At 38.1% G+C, this 26,212-nt stretch overlaps 2 protein-coding genes across 2 annotated transcripts in view; one reads left to right on the forward strand and one right to left on the reverse strand.

The window, feature by feature from the left end:
* The first annotated feature begins 64 nt into the window (after positions 1 to 64).
* On the forward strand, positions 65 to 4,348 carry LOC116429215 (B9 domain-containing protein 1). The gene is made up of 5 exons (XM_031981911.2): positions 65 to 1,283; positions 1,432 to 1,543; positions 1,798 to 1,906; positions 2,396 to 2,514; positions 4,042 to 4,348. The coding sequence occupies exons 1-5, from the start codon at positions 1,158 to 1,160 to the stop codon at positions 4,143 to 4,145; spliced, it is 570 nt and encodes a 189-aa protein (XP_031837771.1). The 5' UTR covers positions 65 to 1,157; the 3' UTR covers positions 4,146 to 4,348.
* Positions 4,349 to 10,612: 6,264 nt separating this feature from the next.
* Positions 10,613 to 26,212, reverse strand: part of LOC116429265 (trehalase) — a 56,209-nt gene continuing 40,609 nt past the window's right edge. The window contains exons 8-10 of the mRNA XM_031982033.2: positions 24,530 to 24,729; positions 13,012 to 13,161; positions 10,613 to 12,024 (exon numbers count right to left, since the gene is read on the reverse strand). Of these exons, the coding sequence (XP_031837893.1) occupies positions 13,018 to 13,161; positions 24,530 to 24,729 (344 nt within the window). The 3' untranslated portion in view covers positions 10,613 to 12,024; positions 13,012 to 13,017. The remainder of the gene's footprint in view (positions 12,025 to 13,011; positions 13,162 to 24,529; positions 24,730 to 26,212) is intronic.

Genomic DNA, 26,212 nt, shown 5'->3' on the forward strand with positions numbered 1-26,212 from the left:
TATTTCGTTCAGTCACTTATGATCACGATCGTCTCAGTTGCTGTATTAATGAAGCTGCTAAATTAACCCTTTGCACTCGAAAGTTTTTCACTGATATTCAATATTCTTCGATGAGATACAGACGATGTTCTTTGAAATTAATTAACACGTGAACTACCGTACCAATCAGAATGACTGGTTTCAATTTTTTTGTTTAGCAATTATTGATATCTTCGAAGCATTGAATATTCGAAATGATTTTGAATATGAATAGTTTCATTTGAGTACTATAATGAATGCCTGAAGATACTGAAAATAATCTATTGCTACAATTTTTATAGGAATTGCATATGAATCGTATTAAATGCTCGGTAGTTCTAGTGTTAATGAGGAAACATATATAAATTAAGAAGGAAAATTATTTTATTTCAATATTCCACTATTCGATGCATCATACAAAGCTTGATATTATATATAAAACTTTATAATTTTGCAAATCAAATCAAGTGGGTTGACAGAGTCACCTCTCGAGTGCAAAGGGTTAAAGCTCGGATTATGTATTCACTTCGACGTACAATATTTACAATGAATTTTCTTTGATATCATTCGGAATAGCTTCGCCGATTAATGAATTTCTCTCGGGACAGCGGCGTCCATGATTTACCCAGTCTGAGTCACGTTCACCCGCATACTGTCAATCGCAAAATTAATTTTGATCGACTGATTCAAATGACGTTGCAGATGGCAGTATTAGCATACATCGATGCTGAATAATTACGAGGGATACCTATCATTCCTAATTAAACAGCAGCTTCGAGATAAATGCCCTACGACATAAACGGAGTGTCATTTATTTCAACGATACATAAACGTCGACCACGTGTTCTCTATACGAGAAGAAAGTCACGCTTCGAAAGATCCCCATTACTGTTCGTTCAAGTTTTTACCAGCGCCATATGTTGCGTGAAAGTGGGGCGCATGCTTGGTTACCACGGCTACGCGTCCACACAATCGTACACAAACCGTGCCGACGCGAAATAAATGGCACGAGAAACTAAGAATCTTCCACTAGAAACTAAGATTTTCTCTTGTTACGTTCGACTTTTTCAAGAATCCTCCATCGAGGAATCATATTAAACGTTTCCGATTCATCTCTTTTTATTTTCTCGAAGCGAGTGATGTCGGTCGACGGCGAATTTTTCCTGTCGATCACGGGTACCATCGAGCACGCGGAATTTTACGACGCGAACAATGTCTACTGCAAGTATGGATTTCATTTTGGCCCCGAATGGACCGTAGTCGCCGTGAGTTGTTCATTGCTTTTTTTATTTCTTCCCTTCGTTCCCCCGTTTTACAAGTCAACGCTGTTCGCTGGCGTACACGCGCGCGCTCTCTCCGTTTTCACTGTGAATTTTAACCTCACGCCGGTGTCGGCTTATAAAATTCTATTAGGGCATCGAGGAAGGTCTGACGCAGATGTGTAAGTGCAGCAGCGACCCGCGAAATCTCGCCGTTTGGAATTTCCCTCTAGAAATCACGTTTAAAAGCACCAATCCGCACGGATGTAAGTTCAATGATTGCGTTATCGATTTTCGATTGGATTACAGGGAAGTTGTTCGGAAATTGTCTGACAAATCCTTGTTAATAGGGAATAGATTAAAATTGTTTATAATTGTAAAAGTTAAGTAAATCATTCTTTTAGTTTTAGTAGTTGAACGTAATCGCTGATTTTTGCTGTTAACTCTCGACACGTTTGAAATATACCGCGTCGTAATTTGTTTCGTATCGGTACGACGATTAAAGAAATTTATATCTTAGGGCCGCAATTAATCATGTCGGTTTACGGTATGGACATTTTCGGTCGTGACGTTATCTGCGGATATGGAGTGTGCCATTTGCCATTGAGAACAGGTTACCATGAGAAAAGGTATTAACATTTCCTCCAGAAAAATTACAATGTATATTCCAACAAATTCGAATATTCTGCTTTATAATTGTATATGAAGTTTCATTAGAGTATTGATAAAATATAATCTTAACCCTTTGCGGTCGGAGATACTTTGAAACATACAAAACCTTTAGCAGATGGAACTAAATTATATATCAACTGCTTAATTAATAGAAAAAAAGGAAAAAAAGTGCTGATCTCTTGCTGTTCGAGTAATTAAATCATTTATTTGCGATTTGTCTTCCAAATACGAAAATTTCGTCTCGCCGAAATGCCGACATTCGTCCGCAAAGGGTTAAAATCTTAGAAAAATAATTCTAAAGGACTTCAGTCGCTTTTCTAAATATTAATCAGTTGTTTGGGCTGCTTCGATAGAGGTTATTAGAATGAATAAAATTTTGCTGATGATTTTAGGATATTGTAAAGTACAATTTCCAGTCCATTTTTGTATAAAACACGATGTAACAGGGTATCGGTGTACGTACCAGAGTCTTCCTCGACGTTACAACGATTCGCTGCCTGGTTGACCGGCCGAAGACCAGAGCTAATTGATCCAGCGATATTGGCCTCTAACAGCGGAAGAGAACGTAAGGCAATATTTTCAACGATTTCTCATTTACCCGCGGTGACATACTGCTGACGTCGAATTAATTGAACCCGCGGGGATTCAGCGTATTTAGGACAGCCGATATGTCCGCTGTATTAACATGCACACTCCGTGCGGACAGCCAATTGAATCAAACAATTCTGCCAGTCAAATTCTGACCAGCATGACTCGTTCGATATGTTTCGTACGGCCTGTTAGTAATCTTTCCAATCGAAACGATCTACATCCTCAAACTCATCTGTTCCCTCGACGAAATGCCAATCTTTATTTTCGATTTAACAGTAAAACTACCGTACCAGTCAAAATGACTGGTTTCGATTTTTTTGTTTAGCAATTATTGATATCTTCGAAGCATTGAATATTCGAAATGATTTTAAAAATGAATATTTTCATTCGAGTAGTACGATGAATATCCAAAGAAACTGAAAATAATCTATTCTTACAATTTTTATAGAGATTACATATCAATCGTATTAAATGCTCTGTAGTTCTAGTGTTAAAAAACGAAGGTATTTTATTTCAATATTTTCTATATTAATGCATTATGAAAAGCGTAACACTAGAACTACCGTACCAGTAAAAATGACTGGTTTCGATTTTTTTTGTTTAGCAATTATGGATATCTTCGAAGCATTGGATATTCGAAACGATTTTGAAAATAAGTTGCTTCATTTGCGTCCTATAATGAATGTCTGAAGAAACTGAAAATAACCTATTGTTACAATTTTTATAGGAATTGCATATTAATCGTATTAAATTCTCGGTAGTTTTAGTGTTAAATTCGGTACAGAAGTATCTTCGCCCTCTTCATCTTCGGAAACCAATTAGAATTACTCGGTACTTAGACAAATGAACATTTCAATACATCTCTTAACAACGTAGATATTATTTCACTTTTCTCTTCTATTAAGAAACGGCGCAGATATTTTCTGTTCTTTACAATCCCACGCGAACTGACGAATCCCGCGGATTGATCGCTGAAATGAAATCGCATCCCACGCGCTAATAAAAAATATAACCCTGTTTTCCTGAATCTTGCTCTGGAAACTGTGCATTGTAAAAAGTTACTATGGCATCGGGGGCATCGGATGAGAATAAAACTTGGAGACTTGTGCGTAGCGTCATTCGAGCGCCGAAATGCGTCAGCATGGATGTATTACTTGAACATTCTTTGTAACGCTCGATAAGCTTCTTTAAAAAGAACGAACGAAAATTTGTGATCGAAATTTCGCGTGGAACTAGAAGCGAATGATGGTGAAACGAACTAAAAGTGTTAGAAGACTTTCTGTCAAGATAATGCTTCGTAATTTCGAGTTTGTCGAAGGTAAAGGGATAAAGTGGAACGGATAAATTGAAAGGAACCCTTCTAGATCGAAAATAATTTATTTCCCGCGGTGTCTAGTGCTGTAGACGTTTCTAGAGATCCTCGCTGAATGCTAAGCGCACCTGTTTTCCTGTGGCGCGGTGCGTGGGGCAGTCTTATACATAACTCCCTTTATAATTGCAGTCACGCGCATGAAAGTGGAGGGTATTGTTACCGTAACGTTCAACGTGCTGCTGAAAGATTTCTTCAAGTTGGGCTATAACAATGGCGACAAGCCAGAGAAATAATGAGATTTATCGTGTGCCACCGCTCCGTTATTAACACCTGCACGAAACGACGATGAAAACCCTTTGATAATTTCGAACAGACGTAATATACTGTGTACAGTAATTAACTCGTTCCTATCAGTGCCTTAATATTGTACAATGTTGCATACACGAAGCACTGAAAACTACTCTGTAAATATAATTCGAATAAATGAATAAAAACTAATTAATCATGAATTATGAATTATTTTTCTTCACTGATTATCGTCCGAAAAGAAACATACTGTGTAATTGACAAACGAATATTTGTAATATCTATTCCACTCTAAATGAAAAAGATTTTCATTCTACTAGTGTTGTTCCTTCATCGGAATATTCCCAATGTTCTTGAACAGTTCGGAGCATAAAATACGATAAACTTTATTGTATTCGACGCGAAGTTTCCAGCAGTTTCATTTTTACAATGAAGGGCACCGCGGGACTTCACGAAGTCCGCATAAAAAAACGCGTTCCGCCGGAAAGTTTCCCCATGCGCAGGACTCGGGGAAAATAAATGTTTCGCGATTCACGTTTGCCGCGGAATCCCAATCGCCTCGGACAGTGGATGAAATCCTCTCGCGGGGCTGCGGGTCGGTCTCCTTTTATTCATTCGTCGATATCGGCGACGCTCGTTCTCGTCGAACGGAATCAGTCGGATTATTTCGACAAATCATTTCCCGGTATCCGATCCGACCGTAAAACAAAAGGAATTCGCCGCGAAGGCGCTCCGAACACGGACGGAATTCAAGGAAATATCTAAAACCTCGACACGATAATATTTTCATATAAAAGCTCTATGGATTTCTATCACATTTCCCGATAACACAGATGTCGCGATTTTAACCCTTTGCACTCGAGAGGTGACTCTCAGTCACCATTTGATTGGACGCAGTAAAATTAGAAAATTTAATATTTAATATTGAACTATGTATAATGCTTCGGTGCGCGAAATATTGGGATAAAAAAGCTTTGTTTCTCAATTTATCTGTGATTTTTCTTTGAATTCATTAAAAAAAACCACCGTCTTTGTCTAGTTAGAAAATGTTAAGTATTGCTAACGAAATATTTTCGAGTGCAAAGGGTTAACACATTTTAGTCTACCGCTTAATTGCTAGTCCTATATTTTAATGTAATATTTTAGATACGTATAGCACAAATCCAAACTAAAACGATAAAATCGAATTCCTTATCGATGTTTAGAAATATATTAATATAATCATCGACACTCCCGTTTCTAGTAGCTGAAATTTCGCCGGCGTTCACTGTGTTAATCCAACGTGTCGGCTTAAAGATCATGGGAAACATCCAATTAATTTTCATTTCATTCCAATTGCAACCTCGACAATTTCTTAGTGCAATGTCCGTTAAGGGGTGATTGAGACGTAAGAATATATATGAACGTGGGATAAATGAAACGTTCGATTCGACGTTGCGTTCAAGTCGGTCCCCTTATATTAAAAATTTTCCCGGCCACGTTTCATAGACTTTACGACACCGTTTGTATCAACTGTTCCCGGTAATCCTCAATTTCCTACACAGCTATCGCGATTACGGCGAGCCGTTTCATACTTTAAGAGGGGATAGCTGCGTTAAAAAACGAGTCGCAGCAACCGCGGCTCATAATTATATTATTTCCGTGACGCATGCCGTTAAAATATGTAAGGGCGAATATGCTTCGGTGATAACAGTACTTTCGGCACTGTTTTTGCGGAAGTTTTTCCGCCTCGGATTTATTTTCGACAAATGGAACACCGGCGTATTCTGCTAACGTGTCCATACATTTTGCTAGAAAAATGTTGCAAAATATTTTAAAAGTTTTCTCTCACGGAAATAATGAGGATCTCTACGGACTCTTTCTGAAAGGTTATTCAATGCGGAATTGGATACAGAAAGTACTAACGACTGCGCGTCACTACCAATGTAAAGTTCAGAAACCTCTCTTTAATTTCTAAATGAGTTCAACCTGCTTTACAGTTATTTTTCTCAGCTCCACATTTTGCTAGTAATATTATTCGCGTCATTAACAGGCTGACCGCTATAATCACTGATACTCGATGCGTTTGAACTGCTAGAAAACAATTATAAACCTTCAGCAGACGAAGCTAAATTATATCAACCGCTTAATTAATATAGGAAATGGAAACGCGTTGATCTCTCGCTCTTTGAATAATTAAATCATCTGTTTGCGACTTGGTCCTCGAAACATGAACATTTCATCTCGTTAAAATGTCGACATTCGTCCGCAAGGGATTAACACAAATAAATTAATAATTCTTCCTATTCACCTATACTACGAAAGAATGAACGTTATACGAAACTTTCGAGTTTCCCGTGGCAGTGAACATGTTAACCCTTTGCACTCGAAAGTTTTTCACTAGAAACATTCAATATTCTCCGATGAGATAGACGATGTTCTTCGAAATTAATTAATGAGGAAAACATATATAAATTAAGGAGGATAGTTATCTTATTTCAATATTCCACATATTGATGCATCATACAAAGCTTAATCCTTTGCACTCGAGAGTATTTTTCTCAATAAATATTCATTACTTTCTGATGAAATGTCAATGATATTTCTTGCAATTAACATAAAGAAATACCTTGCATAAATTAAGTGACAGAACCATTTTATTTCGATATTCCATATGTTCGTAGATTGTATAAAATTTAATATTGAATTTGTAATTTTAAAATTTTCTTCAGTCAAATAAAATGGCGACTGGAAGGAGCCTCTCGAGTGCAAAGAGTTAAGATTATATATAAGACTTTATAATTTTGCAAATCAAATCGAGTGACCTCTCGAGTGTAAAGGGTTAAATGTTTCAAAGAATAGAAAAAACGTGTAACACTTCGTGTGTACGTAAATCGCTCGAACAATCCCGGTCTTATAGTTCGATTATCCCCGATAACAGATTCCGCGAAGACCGTTCATATCCTGGGACATTTTTCACCCTCGATCGCCGCGGAATCCATCGAATCGTCGCGCTGTTAACGTTTCCGGTTCCATATCGCCTTTTTAAACTTGTTCGATCGGCACATTCGAGCAAACGCGTCGTTCGATCTACTTTATCACGTAATAACAGGACGAGAATGGAATTTTACGCGTGTGAATATCTTTTCGATTCACTTGCCAGTGCGTCCACGAATGACAGCTGGCACGAGTGAAGCCGATGTTTATGGTGTTGCATGGAGAATTCGAATAATACGTACCGTTATGGGCCCGTTGGTGTACGAGAGCGGCAAATTTTATTTGTGAACTCTTTAGAGAATGAATGATTTTTGCCGATTATTAGGGATTATACGAATAATCTTACACTATAGTCAGTGGCAGCACGTGAAAATTTAGTGACGAGATTGAAGCAATTAAGTTATATAATAAGTACTGTATAGATATATTTATAACTTTTTTTCACAGTTTTTAACACTACAACCGAGCAGTCAAATCAACATTTCGAAATTGCTCTATAGGAACTCTAAGAATACAGCTACTAAAATTTTAATTAGCTTATGATTCAGTTTGAGTATTACTAAATTTCAATTGTAATACCAATTATTATTCATATTATTCATATTATTATTATTATTATTATTATTATTATTATTATTATTATTATTATTGGTATTATTTAATTTCAATTTTTTTAGTAATTCCGCAGAGAAGCATCCGTTATCTGTTTAATAATTCGGAAAGAAGGTAAGAACGAGTCAATTTGACACATCTGGTAGTCTGACTGGTGCTTCAGGAACTGATCAAGGATTATTCGGAAATTTGTGGAGAACAATAGACAGCAGAGAAATTTACATGTCTTAAACTCGAATGAAACTGCAGGTTTTCTTTGAGTATAACCGAAACGGCGTTGAATTTGTTACGTTTTATTTTTCCGTTCGATAGAGTTTACCTCTTGAATTGCAATTTGACGGGGCCGCTACTTATTACAAAGTCAGCGCGGAGGATCGAAAGGTACTGTTACATTTTCCAATTTCATTTTATTGCCTGGAATTGTGTTAAATTACAGGCGGCGATCTCGCGCGCGCGCGCACCAAACAGCGATGTATAAAATAGTCGCGACGAACGATTTTCGTACGGTTTCAGCCGTCGGTCGAGATTTCCCCGGGTATTAGATTGTACGGGGTTTAACTGCGATGCCCGATGGGATTATGGCGTGAGTGAAAATTCTATTGCGCCCGATATTCTTGTCACTCCGTAGCGCAATTTATCGGATAAGAACTTTCCTTCGATCGAATTGTATTTCGGAGAGAATATGTTTTTTTTCTCGGTGCATTTTTCGAGCGAAGTATCGAGCAGCATGTAATATTAGTAACAATAATGAGAAGTAAAATGAAGAATGTCGAGTGTAATCGAGTGTAAAGGTTTCGTAACAGTTTTAATCATTTGGGACCAAGACATTTTTTATAGATTTGTAAACAGGAGTAACATATTTATTAATTGTCAATGTGAACAAGTTCCTTTCGCATATCAAATGAATCAATGATATTTAATTATGTATCACGCGTGAGTGCAATGATTCGATTTAATTCATGCGGATATTATTGGTTAAATTAAACGTGTAATTAAATTTGTCCGTCGTTCGAAAGAATTATTGCTATAAATTTGGCCCAGATGTGAATAGTGGTTACACAGAATGCATGAAATGTAACGGACGTACGTACCACACGTATAATTTGACGCGGAAGTATAATGGAGATGGTACATGCACAGTCTGCAAGTAATTTGAGTAATTTGATGAAAGCAACGATATGTTAGATACTGCGTGAAACAAGAGATAATTAAAGTCATTTATATCACGTCCTTGGGAAAGCATTATGTATCGTACTGATAATTTTTTGAATGTCCAGTTGATCCTTGTCGGTAACGTATTTAATTCTCTTAGCAAGTGTTTACCAATAATGGTACTCAATTTAATGCTTCGCATCCAAAAGATGTCGCCGGTTGAAAAATCGTAAGAGCAATTCAGTCCTTAGTTAACAGTACAAATAATATTCCATTTACACTCTTCACAAAATTCTCCTGCTGCAATGTTCTCGTAAACAACTGATTGGCAACCGTAAATTGTTTCAACCTTTAATAAAATGCTACATATTACTAGAAATAGTGAATAGTGTCGACATCTGTGGCAAAACAGCCAAGCTACTCGATCAGCTTCTAAACACTGTGGGCAGATGGTCACACTATTCTATCATCGAAACTAGGATAGACCTGACATGAATTTTTCCTAAATATTCAATTTTTAATGCGCATACTTCGTGCATAAAGAATACAATCTTTCAATGAAACAAAAATCAGTCCCTACACGTTATCGACTGGTTAATAAATGACTTTCTGAATTACTAACGAATATTCATGAGTAGAATAAAAAATAAATTAAATACTGCACAAAATGAAATATTCACCATAAGTCTGGCACGATATTGTAGGACAAAGGGTGTTAAACGTATGTGTACCTATAATTCTGGTAGTACTATAAGAAACTTCAATTTAAATGCTGGTGCATGGATACTACCTGTCTCTTCCTCCCTCCTCCTCATCACTCACTCACTCTCTCTCTTTCCACCTTTCCTCTTATCTCTTTCTCTGTACGACCATCGAAACTTCTCCGTTCGGATGCGGTGGAAACTTTGGAAAACGAAGCTTTTCATGGTACGCAGTGGCAGGCCAGAGTTGAAGTTTTTGGAGGCCAGCTGTTCCACCACTTCCGCCTCGAACGTGTCATTCCTCCTCGCAACTGGCAAGACATTGTGCAATGAACACCCTCGGACAGATTCCTAACATTTTTGTGTCTTTCTAACATTGTCTTAAGTGTCTTACACTTTGACGACGTCCTAAATGTGCACACATTAAATTGAAATTAAAAGTAAAACAAGTTTAATACATTGAACGCCGGCTAAACTTCAGCTACTAGAAACGGGATCATCAATGATTATATTGATACATTTTTAAACATCAATTAAACCAAAATTTCTAACTTACAGAAGAGAATAAGGAATTCTATTTTGTGAATTTTACTTTGAATTTGTGTTGTACATATTTAAAATGTTGCATGAACATAGCAATTAACCCTTTGCACTCGAGAGGAGACTCTCAGTCACCACTTGATTTGATTTGCAAAATTATAAAGTCTTATATATAATATCAAGCTTTGTATGATGCATCAATATATGGAATATTGAAATAAAATAACTTTCCTTCTTAATTTATACATGTTTCCTCGTTAATTAGTTTCAAAGAACATCGTTTGTATCTCATCGAAGAATATTGAATATTTCTAGTGAGAAACTTTCGAGTGCAAAGGGTTAAATGATAAATTAAAAATCCCGCATTATCGCGAGGCCGGCGCTGAACGTGTTAAAATTATTATGGAACGTAAGGTTAGATAGAAACGGGAGTCATGGAATCGGGAGAGCAGGTTCGAGAAAGAATCAGATGGTTTTTTAACCATCATAAAATACCCTCTTCTTTATTTGTAATACACACACGGTTTTTCCTTAGCTATTCTTGTCGAATTCACGTTAACAGTATAATAAAAATATACATAATATATATTGATTTCTTTAACAACATTCTCTCCCTATATATATTTTCACACTCAACACCGTGACAATTCCCCCGGGAACACGGGGGAACGTCGGAGGCCGTTTTTTTCCTGCAGAACCACCGGGAACGTGCGAAAAAGATCGCGCCGACACACCGTTTAACAACTAGCTATTAAAATTACAATACTGACGAGTTACACGCGAAAATTATACTTTGTGCTCGCTGCTCGTACATCAACGTGTACCGCGTTGAATTCAACCGAACGATTGGACGTTCGTCGATTCGCGATCCATTTGCAACTCGATCTCTCAATGTTCCTTCGACTACGTTAAAAAAGTGCGCAACAAAATTGCCGTATACTTCCTTCACAGTTTTCTATATACGAGGAATGTATAATTCAACATTTCTACGGAAATCAACTATGGAATGGACCACAATGAACTTACGCTACTATGGCAAACGGAAATGGAAAGAATTTCAATGATTGTAGCGTTGACACGTTGATAATAATTTCGTTGTTAAAGTTTGTACTTGATCGTGGCGTGCGTATGTTTTTCAGTAAATTAATTTGAATATTGCACGAAAGTTGAAACCTGCGTTGGAATCCGTTGCGTGACAACTTTTTTAATACCCCTGGATATTAGCGCCAAAGTGATCGGTTGATATTTAAATTATATTCCATCGATTTTCTCTATCATCTACTTTACGAAGTTAATCGCGTTGACGAATGGACAACTCGAGAGTCACTTACAATTCATCACTTAGATTTTACAATCTAACGCTTAAAAGGCCTTGTTGTTTTTGAATAGCTTATAATATTAAGTACAAATTTCAAGAGATTTGATTATTCTAATATCAGAGAATTATTCTAATCATCGGAGAAAAGCTGGCAGAAGATAACGCAGCGACCGTTTAATTTTTAATCGAACAAGTATGCTCCTCTTTCGTAATTTAGTCGATTATCGGCAAGTGATGAACACAGTTGTCGAAAGTCAGACAATAGGCACTTAACACAGTCGGCATGAATGCAGAGACCTCGAAAAGATCTTGTACATGATAATCGACGGCTTGTAAGCGATTAATGATAGCGGAGAAATACCTGTACCTACATTAACGCAGACAAGAATCCCGATTCACCGAACAGACGACCACAATTCGTAGACACATCGAGGCACAGTAATTTCCTTATGATATAGATCGACTCGCATTGGACCTGTGACGGTGGGTTTTATAAAACGCGTTGCCCTGTTTTCCGTATAGACTAGATTCGTTGGAAAATACGCGTTGCATAGCCGTCAATAAAACCTAGAAAACAAAAGTAACGTTACGATAATAATAAGACTCCTTAAACTAACGAAGAATTCCTTAATATTACTTTCGATGACATTCCATAAATTGTTTCAGAAATTTTCGAGACTATTCTCATCCTGTTCTCAAAAAATGTATCAAAATCTCTTTCACTAATTTCAGAGATTATTTCCCTTGTACTCTATTGATGGTTTTTGGAAACCGATTCAAAGATTTTAAGCAGTTTTCTTTGCAATGATCGACCCGTGACAAGCAGTACACCGTGTAGACGAGCAACCAAGAGAATCGGAGCGTTGCGAATATGCGAGGAATGTATCAAGATCCAATAAGTGCTGCCAAACCACTCCTATCAATATACGGAATACTCTGTTTACATCCAGCCTCGAGCAGATTGCAGATTCTATGCGACTCTACGCATTCGCGGAGCGCGCGATTGTACTAAACACGCTGGAATAGAGTACTAATTACGTCGTTGCATGCTCCGAATAATATTTTCAGCAAATTCTTTATGGAAACTACGATCATGATCCAAGTAAACGCTATATCTAGGCAATCAAATAAAAAGTGATTTTCTAAGATCCTGATGACACGAACAACGATAAATAATTTTCCTCGACTGTTCTCCTATATAATATATACTATGTACTATAGTAGTATAGTATAGTATAGTATACTCTATACAATATAGTATATACTATATAATTTTTTTATATATATAGCATAGTATAGTATAGTATATTCTATACAATATAGTATATAATATATAGTATTTATATATATATATATATTATACTATATATATATATATATATGTATAAAAAAATTTATATATTCCATTATATATCTATAAATTTTTTAGCTGATGATAAACCACCCCTCCAATCTTCTCAGGCCGATTTCCACAGAGCAATGTATAAAATTCTTCGAATCTTTGAGAAACAATAATATAGTTGGAACAATGAAAATCAGATATTAATTTCGTACCTGCTACTATTTGAAGAACGTCTTGTTCTCATACCGCAGTTCGGGGTAAGTATGAAGGAACTCGAAGATCACGCCGTTCGACCAACCGAAGCCCGTCTGAACGTTGTACTCTCCGCCGCCGCCGCCACGGCCGGGAGTTCTTGTGTCGTACTGTAATTAAAAGAGTAATTAAAGTAAGTAATCACGCGTTCTTGTTTCAAAGCTGGCCAACCCCTCCGGAGAAAGTAATTAAGTCACGCGACGATCGTCGGGGATCATCCGATGTTAACTTTTCGTTGGGGCGGCGACATTAAGGACGCCTCGCAAACACCTAATTATGTGACAAGTAACTGAGAAGAAAATACGGGAGGGAAAGAGAGGGAGAAGAGGAATATGATATCGGTATCTATCGAAAAGTCTACCGAAGGTATCGACAAATACATCGGTAACTTATACAATAGATTTATCGACGATTTTATCAACGGATTCGTCGATAAGTATATCAATTAATTATAATGAATGGAACAATCAGAGTAAACGTAATCGAAACTCCATCGGTGGATTATTAATTTGATTGAAAATGTAATTATTCTTGATACGAATATAATGAACATTATTGTGTAATTATTGGTACATCCATAGATAATATTTTCTATTAGTAAATATCGATAACGTTTTCGTACTATAACCGTTAAGGATCGTGATCTGATATTGAACGAGTACGTTAAAGACAATCTTGCCGGAAGAACACTCGACCAGGACGAAATTCTAATCTCTTAATCAGCAGCGGGACGAAATTATCGCGAGAACGCCACTTAGAAATTCATTATCATTCTCGGCGCTATTTGCATCTCTTCGCGTTAGGTCTCTCGTTCACAAGCAAATTAATCGCATTAATTTGCTGGGGCGCGCGCCAAAAGCAACGAAATAGGATTAAAACGTAAATCTGGACTTCCAAGCGTAAGATGTGCGTATTCCGTATGTAAATCGCGTGTTACGAGTCTCAAGTTACAAAGAAGATTCCGTTGAAATTTTTGCGACTCCGACATACTCCGAGGATGATGACCCAGTTGTAATTATTCTCGCTCATTAAGGAACAAAAGAGTATCCGCGCAAGCGAGTTAACGTAGCGTAAACGCTTGGAAGATAACAGGATCATCTAGCATTCCGTTTCCCAAAATATTCTAACGGAATCCGTTGTCGGTTGTTCTAGTATCAAGTGCAGTCCCTGTTAAATTCTATTTAATTATCCCTGCCATGAATCATTGTCTACACTGTTGAATATTCAGGAGGGTTCGCAGTTTCCTTGTTATTTCCATAATAACATTATCTCTCTTGAAATATCAAAGCGCTAATTCATTCACTCCCAATGTCGCCAGAAGAAGAATAATTGCTCGATCTTCTCTCGTTATTGCCGCGACAATCCCGAAAATAATTAATTCATAGAATTAATTTCAACAGCAAACCTATCAATTCTTGACAGAATCGGCTTAGCCCTCAATCATTCTTCTCCAGCCCCGATATTTCCAGGCGGATCGAATATATCATCAGAATGGTATCGATAAAACGATTTTTAATTTCCTATTGGCCCCGGCGTTCGCTTAAATCCCACCTGATAACCGCCATCTTTCATTCTACACTAGTATCGGCCCCAGTATCGGACGGAGGCGGGTATCGATCGGCATAAATCCCCGACACATGAAACGATCCGCGTTTTTCTTCCCCTTTCCCGCCGGTCGCGGCGACAACAAAGGCCGGCGACGCGGGTTCGAAAGTTCAAACGACCCCAATGAACGCTCGAAACTGTCATTGATTATGCAACTAACGCGACGCGTTCGGTGACAATGACAGCCAAGCGAGAAATCCCCACGGGAAAACGCGCGTCTCCGTTCTTACGACTTTCTTCCCGCTTGCGAACCGATAATCCCTGACTTCGATAAATTATGTCGCCCCTTGGAATCGATATGTGACACAGAATGATTTCCCTCTCGTTCCACGTTACCCGGAAATTCAGTCGCTGAACTCGGGTAGTCGATCTTCCTGCGATCTTTCGGTCTTTCTCGAGTTAATCAGTTTCGTTTTATATACAGAGTGTCTCCAAACTATCGCGCACAAATGATAGGGCGTGTACATCTGTCTAGATCGAATAAAGAAACCCTAGTAAATATGAGACCAACGTTCAATAGCTTCCGAGATCAAAGTAAGTTTAGTTTGAAAAGGAATTTATGGGGGTCGGTGAATATACGATTCAATTTCTGCTACTTAAAATTCCACAGAAGATTAAATAAATGGCGATAGAATATAAATTCCAATGAGCAGTGCGTCATCAAATATTTTCGCACTGAACGTGACCCATCGTTGGTTAATTCCAGGAATTTGATAAGCTTGTCTGCTAGTCCTTCGAAATTTCCTTTTCATATAGGATTAAGTACACAGTCCATTTCGCAGAAATGGTAAACCCCATAAAATTCCTCAAATTTTTCCTACAATTATATATCCGAAAGAATAATAATAAGGACCGCTAGCGAACAAGGCCGGAAATTGCCGGAAATTGCCGAATATCGCCGATCAGCGATGAAGATTCTGAAATTTCATTAGTTCACCGTGAGTCACCGTTCGCGAAGGACCTCTGTCCTTTCTCGTTGCCGTTCGCGAAAGAATTCTGTCGTTTTTTGTCGTCGTTCTCGCACGTTTCCGGGTACGGTTTTAAAACTAGACGTGCAATAATTATATATTGTCACTAACAACCGAATAATCTCGCAGAAACTTTGTACTAACGTCTCGCTTTACAATAACTGTCAAACTCGCGGTGAAGATTTCAAACAGAATTTAACTGTCTGTCAATCTTTGATTCCTTATCGAGATATTTTTTAAATAAATTGTATCGTTGTTATTTCAATATTATTAGCAAGAGTTGAGATCGCGGTTGAGAAACGAAGAAAAGAGGAAAGGGTTACGTTGATTCGCAAAGAGTAATGGGGGTAAAACCGTGTCGAGCAATTATCCTTTAACTTCAATTCGCTTGTCTCTCTTTATTCCGATTCACGTTGCCATGTTGTGCAAGTAATCGGCCGTTTGTCAAAGCAGCCAGTTCCGCCGTGTTTGAGATCGGTGTCTGAGTTGAAAGGTTACCGGTGGTACGCACCGTAGGGCGGTGGTGCTCGCGCCCATCGTCCATCGCGGCAGTCAGTATCGGGATCCTACTTCGAATTCTCCGGAATTCTGAAGTTAATGGGAATCTGGTGCTGGCCCGTGACCATCCTCTGATCCGTAGGCGAGGACATCGTGATTCGGCGCGCTGGTTGTTGACTGCTTCGACTACGGATTGCTCGCGTCACTCTCATTTGCTGCTTTTTAATCAGAGACTTCTTCTCTGATTTCTTTAGTTTCAAACGAATCAAGGACTTCTTTCTTGCTTCGTATTTGTGTCCGTTTTTGGCCCGATAATTGTTCGGCAACTGCGACCCATGTATAGTCTAAGGCTATACTAAGTTAGAACTAAGATTGTAATCCCTGATCTTGCTCTTGTGGAATCAGAGACTTCTTCTCTGATTCGAATGATGATCGAATCAAGGACTTCTTCCTTGATTCACTCCCTTTACTGCGATGATTGTGTAATTTAAGTTATCCGATAAGGCTATGGTAAGTTAGAAATAAGCGTGCGAAAGAAGACATCGATTATCCGCCGTGGGACACTTCATTTCAGACTCAAGAAAGAAAACAGCCATCGTGGGATTATTAAGCGCGTTAAAAATAAGTGTGTTAAAGATAAGACTTAGACGTAGAAACGGAGGTCGGTGGAAATGAATTTTCCACCCACCTCCCAGGGCCCCCCGCAGCAACCTCCACGCGGTAGACCTGGAAATTAGCAGCATCGCCGAAGAGTACTTCCCATCGAGGATGCTGTTAGGCCAATGGCTGCGAACTTGTATAAATATGACGAGTAATTATTCTTTAGTTTTCAGATGATTCCGCTTGTTCACTCTTTCCGGTTCACTTAGCCATGCATGCAAGTGTATCGGGCCGCGCGTCATATCAGTCATTCTGCCGCTCTCGTACCTCGGTGTGACCGACTCATTAGATCATGATGGTGGGGTCCGGATCGGTACCATGTTGCCGATATGCACTCCGTGGGAAGGGCGACCGGTTCGCCTGTGCCCATCGAAGCCATAACTGTCACGGAGATCCTACTTCTTTGTAATCCGTCTCTAGTCCTCTCTGAGGACGGGGCGTTGGGAAGTTAACGGGGGAACGCTGGCGCCGGTGGAGATCATCCTCTGTTCTGTAGGCGAGGGAGCATCGTAACTCGGCACGGTGGTCTGACTGGTCTGATCGCGGTTTGCTTCGCGTCACCGTGATTTTGCCTTTTTCAATCAGAGACTTTTTCTCTGATTTCTCTCACGTTCGAATCGAGGACTTCTTCCTTGATTCACTCCCTTTGCTCCTTGGCCCGATAATTGTTCGACATATCTGCGACCAATTTGTTGTATTGTAAATCTAAAGTAAGTTAGTATTAAGATTGTAATCCTTGGCTTTGCTCTTGCTGAATCAGAGACTTCTTCTCTGATTCGTCTCATACTCGAATCAAGGACTTCTTCCTTGATTCACTCCCCATACTGCGATTATTGTGATAATCTAAGTTATCCGCTAAGCTAAACTTAGGATTAAGTTTGTAATCCCTCATCTTGCTCTTGTTGAATCAGAGACTTCTTCTCTGATTGGAATGATGCTCGAATCAAAGACTTCTTCCTTGATTCACTCCCTATACTGCGGTGATTGTAATAATTTAAGTTATCCGGTAAGCTAAGTTAGAGATATGAGTGTTAAAAATAAGTGCGTTAATCGTAAGACTTAGACGTAGAAAGGGAGGTCGGTGGAATTGAATTTCCACCCATTTCCCGGGGTCTCCACTCGCAGCAACCTCCACGCGGTGAGACCTGGGCAACTAACATTACCCTGAATAAAGTATTTCCTGTGAAGGGTTATGTTAGGCTAGTTGGCTGCGAAAAGTTTGTAATTTAAATAGGCAATCATCGGCTGGTGACAAAATTAGACAGATCTTCCCATCATCAACGAGAAGATAGTATTTGAAAATAATATTTATATCTTCTCATTGATGATGGGAAGATCTGTCTAGTTTGTGAACTTTTTAATATACTCAATATTTTTTGCATATGTTTCAGAAGGTTAACAATAGTAAGCATCTTTGAAAAGTCAACTTTAATATACTCATTATTTTTTGCACATGTTTCAGAAGGTTGAAAATAGTAAGTATCTTTAAAAAGCCATGTTTGATATACTCATTATTTTTTGCATATGTTTCAAAAGGTTAAAAACAGTAAGTATCTTTAAAAATCCACGAGCACCAGTCGAATGGTACAGGAAACTTTTCCCGTGCAGTTTCAATATTATGAAAAATAACGGGGACATACAACGATAATTAAAATGGAAAATAAATGTTAGCGTTATTTCACATACAGTAATGTCGTAGCATGTTACAGGTACAAAACCAACATTCCATCGACCCAATGTTATTTCTACGAATGGAAACAAATTCCTTTAAACCGATGTTATTTCTATTAAGTGGAAGCAACGAGGGGATTATATTATATACGGTATCGCAGTAATCCGCTAAAACCGCGGGTTTCCTCGCAGAAAACGAAACAGAAAATACGAGGTCAAATATTTTCCTATATTTTATTCCACTTGCCACCGCACAAGAACGTGTTATTCCATCTGTGCGCAGTTGTCTGTTTCCACTTACACAAACAACAAATGAGCGAACATCAAAGAAATTTTCTTTTAAAATCGTTCCCAATGGAAACAAAGTGTATCTACTCTATATAAAACATTCTAAACGTTCAAACTCATAAACAAATAACATTACTAACAATAAGAAAAAAAACATTTTTAAATACGAAAATATAACATTCATTTCCATATATTATTTCATACTTCTGCTCAATGATCCGATACGAATCGATTCAATCGAATATTTAATAGAATTCAGAATATCGAATACAATATGATCCAATAAAGGTCAAAGTCAAATTAGATGAAACCACTGATAAAAAGAAATAAGACTTTCCGTTTATTTCTCCGTGTAGAATCGTCCCCATCAGCCCGATACTCGCCGCGACTACCGTCGGCGATGAGTTTCGAAGGGAATAATAACTTTCAATCCCGCGGGACGAAGAATATGGAAATCTATGAGGGGAAGTGCCCTCGAGAAACAAAAAGCATTCCGTAACGCGTCTGTTTTCGCGGAGGAAAAGGGTTGCGAGCGGTGAAAAAGCGCGCGAGAGTGGAGAAAAAAGGGAAACGGTGATGATATTTTTCACCGTAAGCTCCCGCCGGAGTGAAGGGAGCTTCATAAATTTTCTCGTTCGTTGCGATCCCGTCGAAGTGTGAAAATTCTATGCGACCAGTTGTCTGAGTGTCGCCGAGTAAGAAAGAGACTGCGCTTCTCTCGCAGCTTCGACACTAGCGGAAAGAGCGATGGAAGTTATTCGGAATAGCTTGCTTTGCCGCGTTTATAATGGAGCTGAGATAATCGCGCGATCTCAGTTGTTCAGTCCATAGCTCGAATCAATGTTCATGTTTCTTGAATGTTTCATAACAGTAAAGCCAGTGTTTACTTCGCCAATTAATTTCTCTAGGGCCATTACGAAGGTGATCGGAACGAAGTAGCACTCTTGAATAATTGATAACTCTACTCGACGCTTCATCGTGAACGCTCTTCTGAATGGAATTAATTTAACACTAGATTACGGACGTTTATTCTACACTTTATTCTATTGTGCCTAGAAAACGTGTTCGCCTATAAATCGCGGAAATCGTAGCTTCAAAACCAGAGTATTGCAAGGCGTATTCGCATAATCGCGAATTAAAATCGACTGAAACTGTTACTAAATAATGTTTAAAAAATTCAGTATCAGTCAAATTGACGGGTGCCGTGAATTTATTGTTAAAGCAATGGAATATATTTCTATACTTTAACCCTTTGCACTCGGGAGGTGACTCTCACCACTTAGTTTGATACAGTAAAATTATAAAGTTTCATGTTTAATACTAAACTTTGTATAACGCATCATTATGTGAAATATCAAAGTTATACAAAGTTTAGTATTAAACATGAAACTTTATAATTTTACTGTATCAAACCAAGTGGCGAGAGTCACCTCCCGAGTACAAAGGCTTTGATATTTCACATAATGATGCGTTATAGTAAATTACTTTGTCCCCTAATTTATCGACTAAATTATTTACATTGGTCGCAACAAGCACCGTCTATATTTTATCAAAGAGCGTTGAATATTTCTAGCAAAAGGTTAACCTATAGTGGCTCCGTCGCTACCAATATATCATAGATCATACCCAATTGTATTACTAATTATTAAAGTAAATTATTAAAGTTAAATTATGTGTATCATATCTTTCAGAAAAATTATAATTTAATCATCAAAAACTTCATTCCAGCATTGTCCGTACAGAACTCTTGCCGTACAGAGAAACAGTCCCGCGCAAAATTCAGCCGTGCCTAAGAGGTTAATACTTGAATCGACACTCGTATCGTGCCGGACCGAACGGTTCCGTTGAAAAATCATAGACGGATGAAAAATGGCCGGCACTGATTCGCCCCATTTCGATCGAATCTTGCCCCGGTACCCTCGGCCAGCTCAAGGGGGAATACTTTAACGCGGATTTACGCATCCATCTTGCGGACTACTTTCCCTCGGGGCGGACATATGTCAGTCAACGTGGCCAGCGGCCAAAGCCTCGTTCACAAGCGGGAATAAAATTGGACGAGTCGGGGCCCATTTGTTAGGGTTAGTAGGGAGCTTGCGGGAGCAGGGCTGCTGTTATTTTGCTGTCCGAGGGAATTGTTCGGTGTAGTGGCCAGTTTGATATTGTAATTGAATTTCCACGGTGTGCATAGAGCCTGAAAGGCAGTTCAGGTTTTGAATAAGGGAATTAGCGGAAGCGTATTTAAATGGAGTTTGAAAGATTGACTGGAATAATATTGTGAAAAAATTAATAGTTCGTTTATTTCTGATTCTCTATAGAAGAGTTGCTTAATGGAATTATTCTCGTGATAGTCAGTGATGTGAGAGTTCCTTTTGTATAGATATTGGAATTTTTATACAAAGAACTTCGTAATTCACTCGCATTGAAGTTTGGTGCTTAAAAGTTAGTAGCTTATTATTGAGCTATACTACTGCGAGACGTGGAAATTACTTTGTCGTTACTATCATTTGATAGCCAAATCACTTGTTGAATAAATATTAATGTGTTACAAGAATACTTCCATGTACTCGAATAATATGTCAGAATAGTATCGATCTATACTACTGTGTAAGATAAGGAATCTGTATTTTACGACGACACTCGTACACGACGCCAATAAAATGAATTTAACATCCAGCTAAAATGGTTTCATCAATGGACCTTCGATTCCGATCATAATTTAGGCAATAAAAATATCATCGAACTTTACAACACGAAAACCGCCCCTCGCATGGTTTATAGCGCAAAAGAATCATTAGGTCTCCCGGAGCGAAATGCGAAAATTTTATTTCTGCTGGAAACGGTATCAGATCAACTTCTTCGTTGCTTTTACGACGCTCTTAGGAAATGCACCGTAGAGGAACGAACTCGCCGGGAATTGCTTAAACGAGTCTATCTGCGCCGTTTTTACGTGAACAGTTTTCCAATTATACAATCTTTTGCCTCGACGCTGCCTTTCGAATCTCGTGTATATTAACCGTTATGCTTCCAAAGTAAGGAACACATTTACCGTAATGAAATATCAACTGTACACGGTGCACTTTCAAAATTCTGTGTGGAAGGATAAATACGTTGCTTCGGGAACGAAATGTCGCGTTAAGAATTATCATTGCACCCTCTATTTATTTTTGCATGTAGAGTGACGACTCTCTTGGACGAACGATCTCGAAAGTACCCTGTGTGCGAAAGTTGCAATCCTGTAGAGCGAGTATTTACATAAACATTTGCAAGCCTTGTAAATGCTATGTATTTTGAAGAAGAGTGAATGTAAAAATGATAAATTACAAAACAACCTGGAGTGCTAAGGGTTAATCGCAATGCTTCATAATAAATGTAAATTATGATAGGCATAGAACTCTTCTCTGTTTCGGGGCAGTGTAAGTACAAACAATATCTTACTAAAAACTATGTGACCTTATTATATCTTATTGTTGTCTAGTCATTTATTTTAATTTATTTTAATTAGATAGAACGGATTTTTACTAGTCATTGATTTATTTATTTTATTTATTTGATTGATTTATTTATATTACTTATTTGCTGATTTATCTATTGATTTTATTTATTTATTGATTTATTTATTTTACTTATTTGTTGATCTATATATCTTATTTATTTATTTATTTCGTTATGTATCTATCTATTTATTTTTTCTTAAACTACCTAACCATTTATTATTTTAAACACGTATTGACTTATCTAGCTATCTATCTATTAATTTTATCTGCCTACTTACTGTGTTTTATTCTTTTAATATTGACTAGACTTGCTAACTTTCTAACTTAATAACTAACATCATAAGATTGATGGGGCACAGGTTTTAATTCTTCTTATCCGTTTTTATTTTGCCATCTCTTTCTTGGTTTTTATTTCATCTTTTATTTCTTCTTTTTCTCTTTTAACTAATGAGCAATAGATAACCTGATCTTACAATACCTGGCTGCCAATATAACTGATTTTACTTTATGACTTTCTTGCTTACCATTAATCTACTTACACTATTAACCTTTTACTCCGGTCGAACATTGTAAGACCGGGGGAACATTCTTTGAGAAATAAACGCCTTTATCTAGAATTTTTAGCGTAGGTTAAGGTATTTTTAAGAAGAGTGAATGTAAGAATGAGTGTGAGTGAAGGACAGGCTGTAAAACGGTCGAGGGAAAGTGGCCTGCACAACGTCGCGGGCCCAAGATCGCAGGGCCAGCTTTCCAGGGGTGCATCCGAGTGTTTGTGATGACTGCGAGTGAGAAGAATGCTTGTGGGGGAGAGAATGACTTTTGGGAGACAATGCCTGTGAGAGAGTGGCGAGAGCAGAGTCGTGTGTTGGCCTCCGTGGCATGAAGTTGTACTTTTTACGTGTTGTCCGTCTTGTTTCCATATTTTATTAACCCTTTGCACTCAATAATATTTTTCATTAAATATATTCATTACTTTCTGACTAAGTATTAACGATATTTTTCGCAACTAACACAATCTTCTATAAATTAAGAAACAGAACTATTTTACTTCGATGTTTTATGTGTTGACACAGTACACAAGGTTTAATATTGAATTGAAAATTTTATAAGTTCGCTGCGTCGAATCAGGTGGCGACTGTAAGACGCCTCTCAAGTGCAAAGGGTTAAATACATATATTTATTCCTAGTTCTCGATTACACAAGATCCACTCTTTCATTATCTATACAATAGTCACACTATAGAAATTTGGTGTATTCCTGTGCGGTTCGAAAATTTGATTGAGTCTTCGACAAGTGTAATGGTCGAGTTACTGGAAATATGATTTCGTGTGATGAATCGAATAAATTATGGTTATCTTTCACGATACGCGTCAGAGAAAATACGAATAGACTGCTGCGAAAAGTAAGAGTACGGGAAACGATGAATTAACTAAGGATTTATGTCGAGCGTGCTTCTCGACAGCTTTCAACTTTTCCTTGCTATCGATACACGATCCTAAGGAAATAGTTTCTAAAGCTTTCACGTTGTTTGGGAAGTATATAAATTCTGTTTGCTGACGGCAGCCGTTTCTTCGTAGATATAAAAAGGAAGAAGCTAGGAAAAGATTTCACAGAATGTTCGAAAAAATTGAGAAAATGTGCGTTATAGATTCTACAAGGCGAGTGCCACCTTTGTGCTTCCTTCTACCTTTGCTCGGTGTCCCGGTCAACCTGTATCCGACTGCCTTTGAATTCTTCGGTCTTGTAGACATTTTTATGCAAACAGATTTTCATGCAGAATAGAAACTTCGCAGAAGTGACATGAAGAAACAAGGATTACAATAATAACGAATTCTTTCTTTTAACCCTTTGCACTCGAAAGTTTTTCACTGGAAATATTCAAGATTTTCCGAAGAGATATAGACGACATTGTCCGAAACTAATCTAACGATAAATCACAGATAAATTGAGCAACGAAGCTATTTTATTTAAATATTTCACATAGGAATACAAAGTTTAATTTAAAGTACTAAATAATCAACTTCACAGTTTCCCTGCATCAAATCAAGTGACTGAGGGTCACCTCTCGGGCGCAAAGGGTTAAAACTGGTAGTAAATTAAAAACAAACTAATAGTATTCTGAAACTTGTATACTATTTCTTTCGTCTATGTCCTATGCACTTTGTTAGAAACGCATAAAATCTACTGTTATAGCTACTGCATCTGGTTCCAATGAAATCGTAGCCTATTTATGGGTGAAAATATTATTGCAAAGGGAATCCCTTAAATGAACAATATCTTCTTAGATGACGTACCTTCTCAAACATGGCCCCAGTCTCCACGAAGCCGATATAATTCGATGCGAGCCATCTATCCGCCAGCTCCATAGAAAAGTCTACCGCTTCTTCCACGCCAGTCCAGTACAGACCCTGCACAATGAACGACTGCAATGGCGGCCACGCATTGGGGAAGTCCCATTGTTCTCCCGTGTAATCTAGAGAGGCGGGTGTGCCACCTGCGAAAAGAAACGTTCAACGAACGGTTGTAAACTTCCGAAAGATAACAATTATTTTCGAACGGGACTGATAACTAATTGTTCAGAATCAACTTTGAAGTAGATAAATAAGACACACCGGAAATCATTACTAAATCCAATATGAAATAAACTTTTTCATCTACTTCAATGTTCAAAGCTCCGTACCGCATAGAAATAAATAAATTTCAGTAACACTTTCTGTTTCACTGATTCATCTCTTAAAAAATAATTCAGATTTCTGTATGCTTCCCTTATTTGTACAAACTAACACCTTTAACTTCTTTAACCCCTTGCCCTACGATATCTTTCTGAACTGTGAACGATCAAACCACTTTGTTATTAATAATTTATCGATAAGAAGAAAAAGTTCTAGTGCTGTTCTATGTCAACGTGTGCTCTAAGGTATAATCATTGATAACAGAGAGATAATATGTAATTTGCATTCAAACAATTTGAATAATATTTATGTTTGTTAAATTCATAATCTATAGATCTCGATTAAAGAAACTTCTTCTTATTTCTAGTGACACGTGGAAGCTATTCGTACAACAATCACGCCGCTTCGTTCTCAAAACCGTTCCCGCGGATATTAAGTAAACGGAAACGGAAAATCGGGGCCGTTGAAACCGCTTGTATTTCACGCCGATATGATTTTTCGTCGGCGAGATATCGTCGCTTAATGCGGCGCATAATTTCGGTGTATTTCACTGAGCGTCTTCGTTCTCGCGAGTCGCTTCACTGATCTACCCCACGCGCGGCACCTGTGCGCTGGTCAATGGCGACGAATGACTCAGCGCGCTTTTTCTCGCTGTTACTATGTACTATTACCAGACGCGCGCGTTTCCGTGAGCGAAGAACGGAAAGGGGAAGGAAAACTGGGTCACGACGCTTCCCGGTTTTCGGCTTCCGTTTACAAGACTCGTGCATTATAATTAGACCGTGGATCCTCGTGGATCTTAAGAATGGATCTTCGAAGCTTCGCGAAGAATGAACATCTTCTTTCGTTGCGAGAAATTTTGATTCTTTGATCGCTTGACTCGCGTTAATCTCATTGCTGTGATATAATTGCATCTTTCGAATTGATCTCGTTCGTTACCATTTAATTAGTCTCATTCCATCATGATATCGATGGTAATAATTTGTGAATAGAGTCAAGATTTTGGAATTATTAGCCTTCGCGTAACCTGAATACTTATTACCCGAGAATTTAGTAAAAGGGGAATGGAATTGTTAATACTGGATATTTATTAATACTCCGGTGCATCTTCGGTTGACCAAAGGTAACGTAGCTCGCCGCATATTCGCGGACACCGATAAACGCTCTTTCGAGCAGCCGAACGAATATAAAGGTGAACATTCGTTTCTTATCTCGATTCCATTCGATTTCATTCTTATGGGAATAACTTCCTGGGAGAGAGGCGTGAGATTTCTTCGGGTCTGACGAAAGTTTAAATTGAATCGA

This window comes from Nomia melanderi, chromosome 14 (assembly GCF_051020985.1).
Source record: "Nomia melanderi isolate GNS246 chromosome 14, iyNomMela1, whole genome shotgun sequence".
In the NCBI taxonomy this organism is placed as follows: Eukaryota; Metazoa; Arthropoda; class Insecta; order Hymenoptera; family Halictidae; genus Nomia; species Nomia melanderi.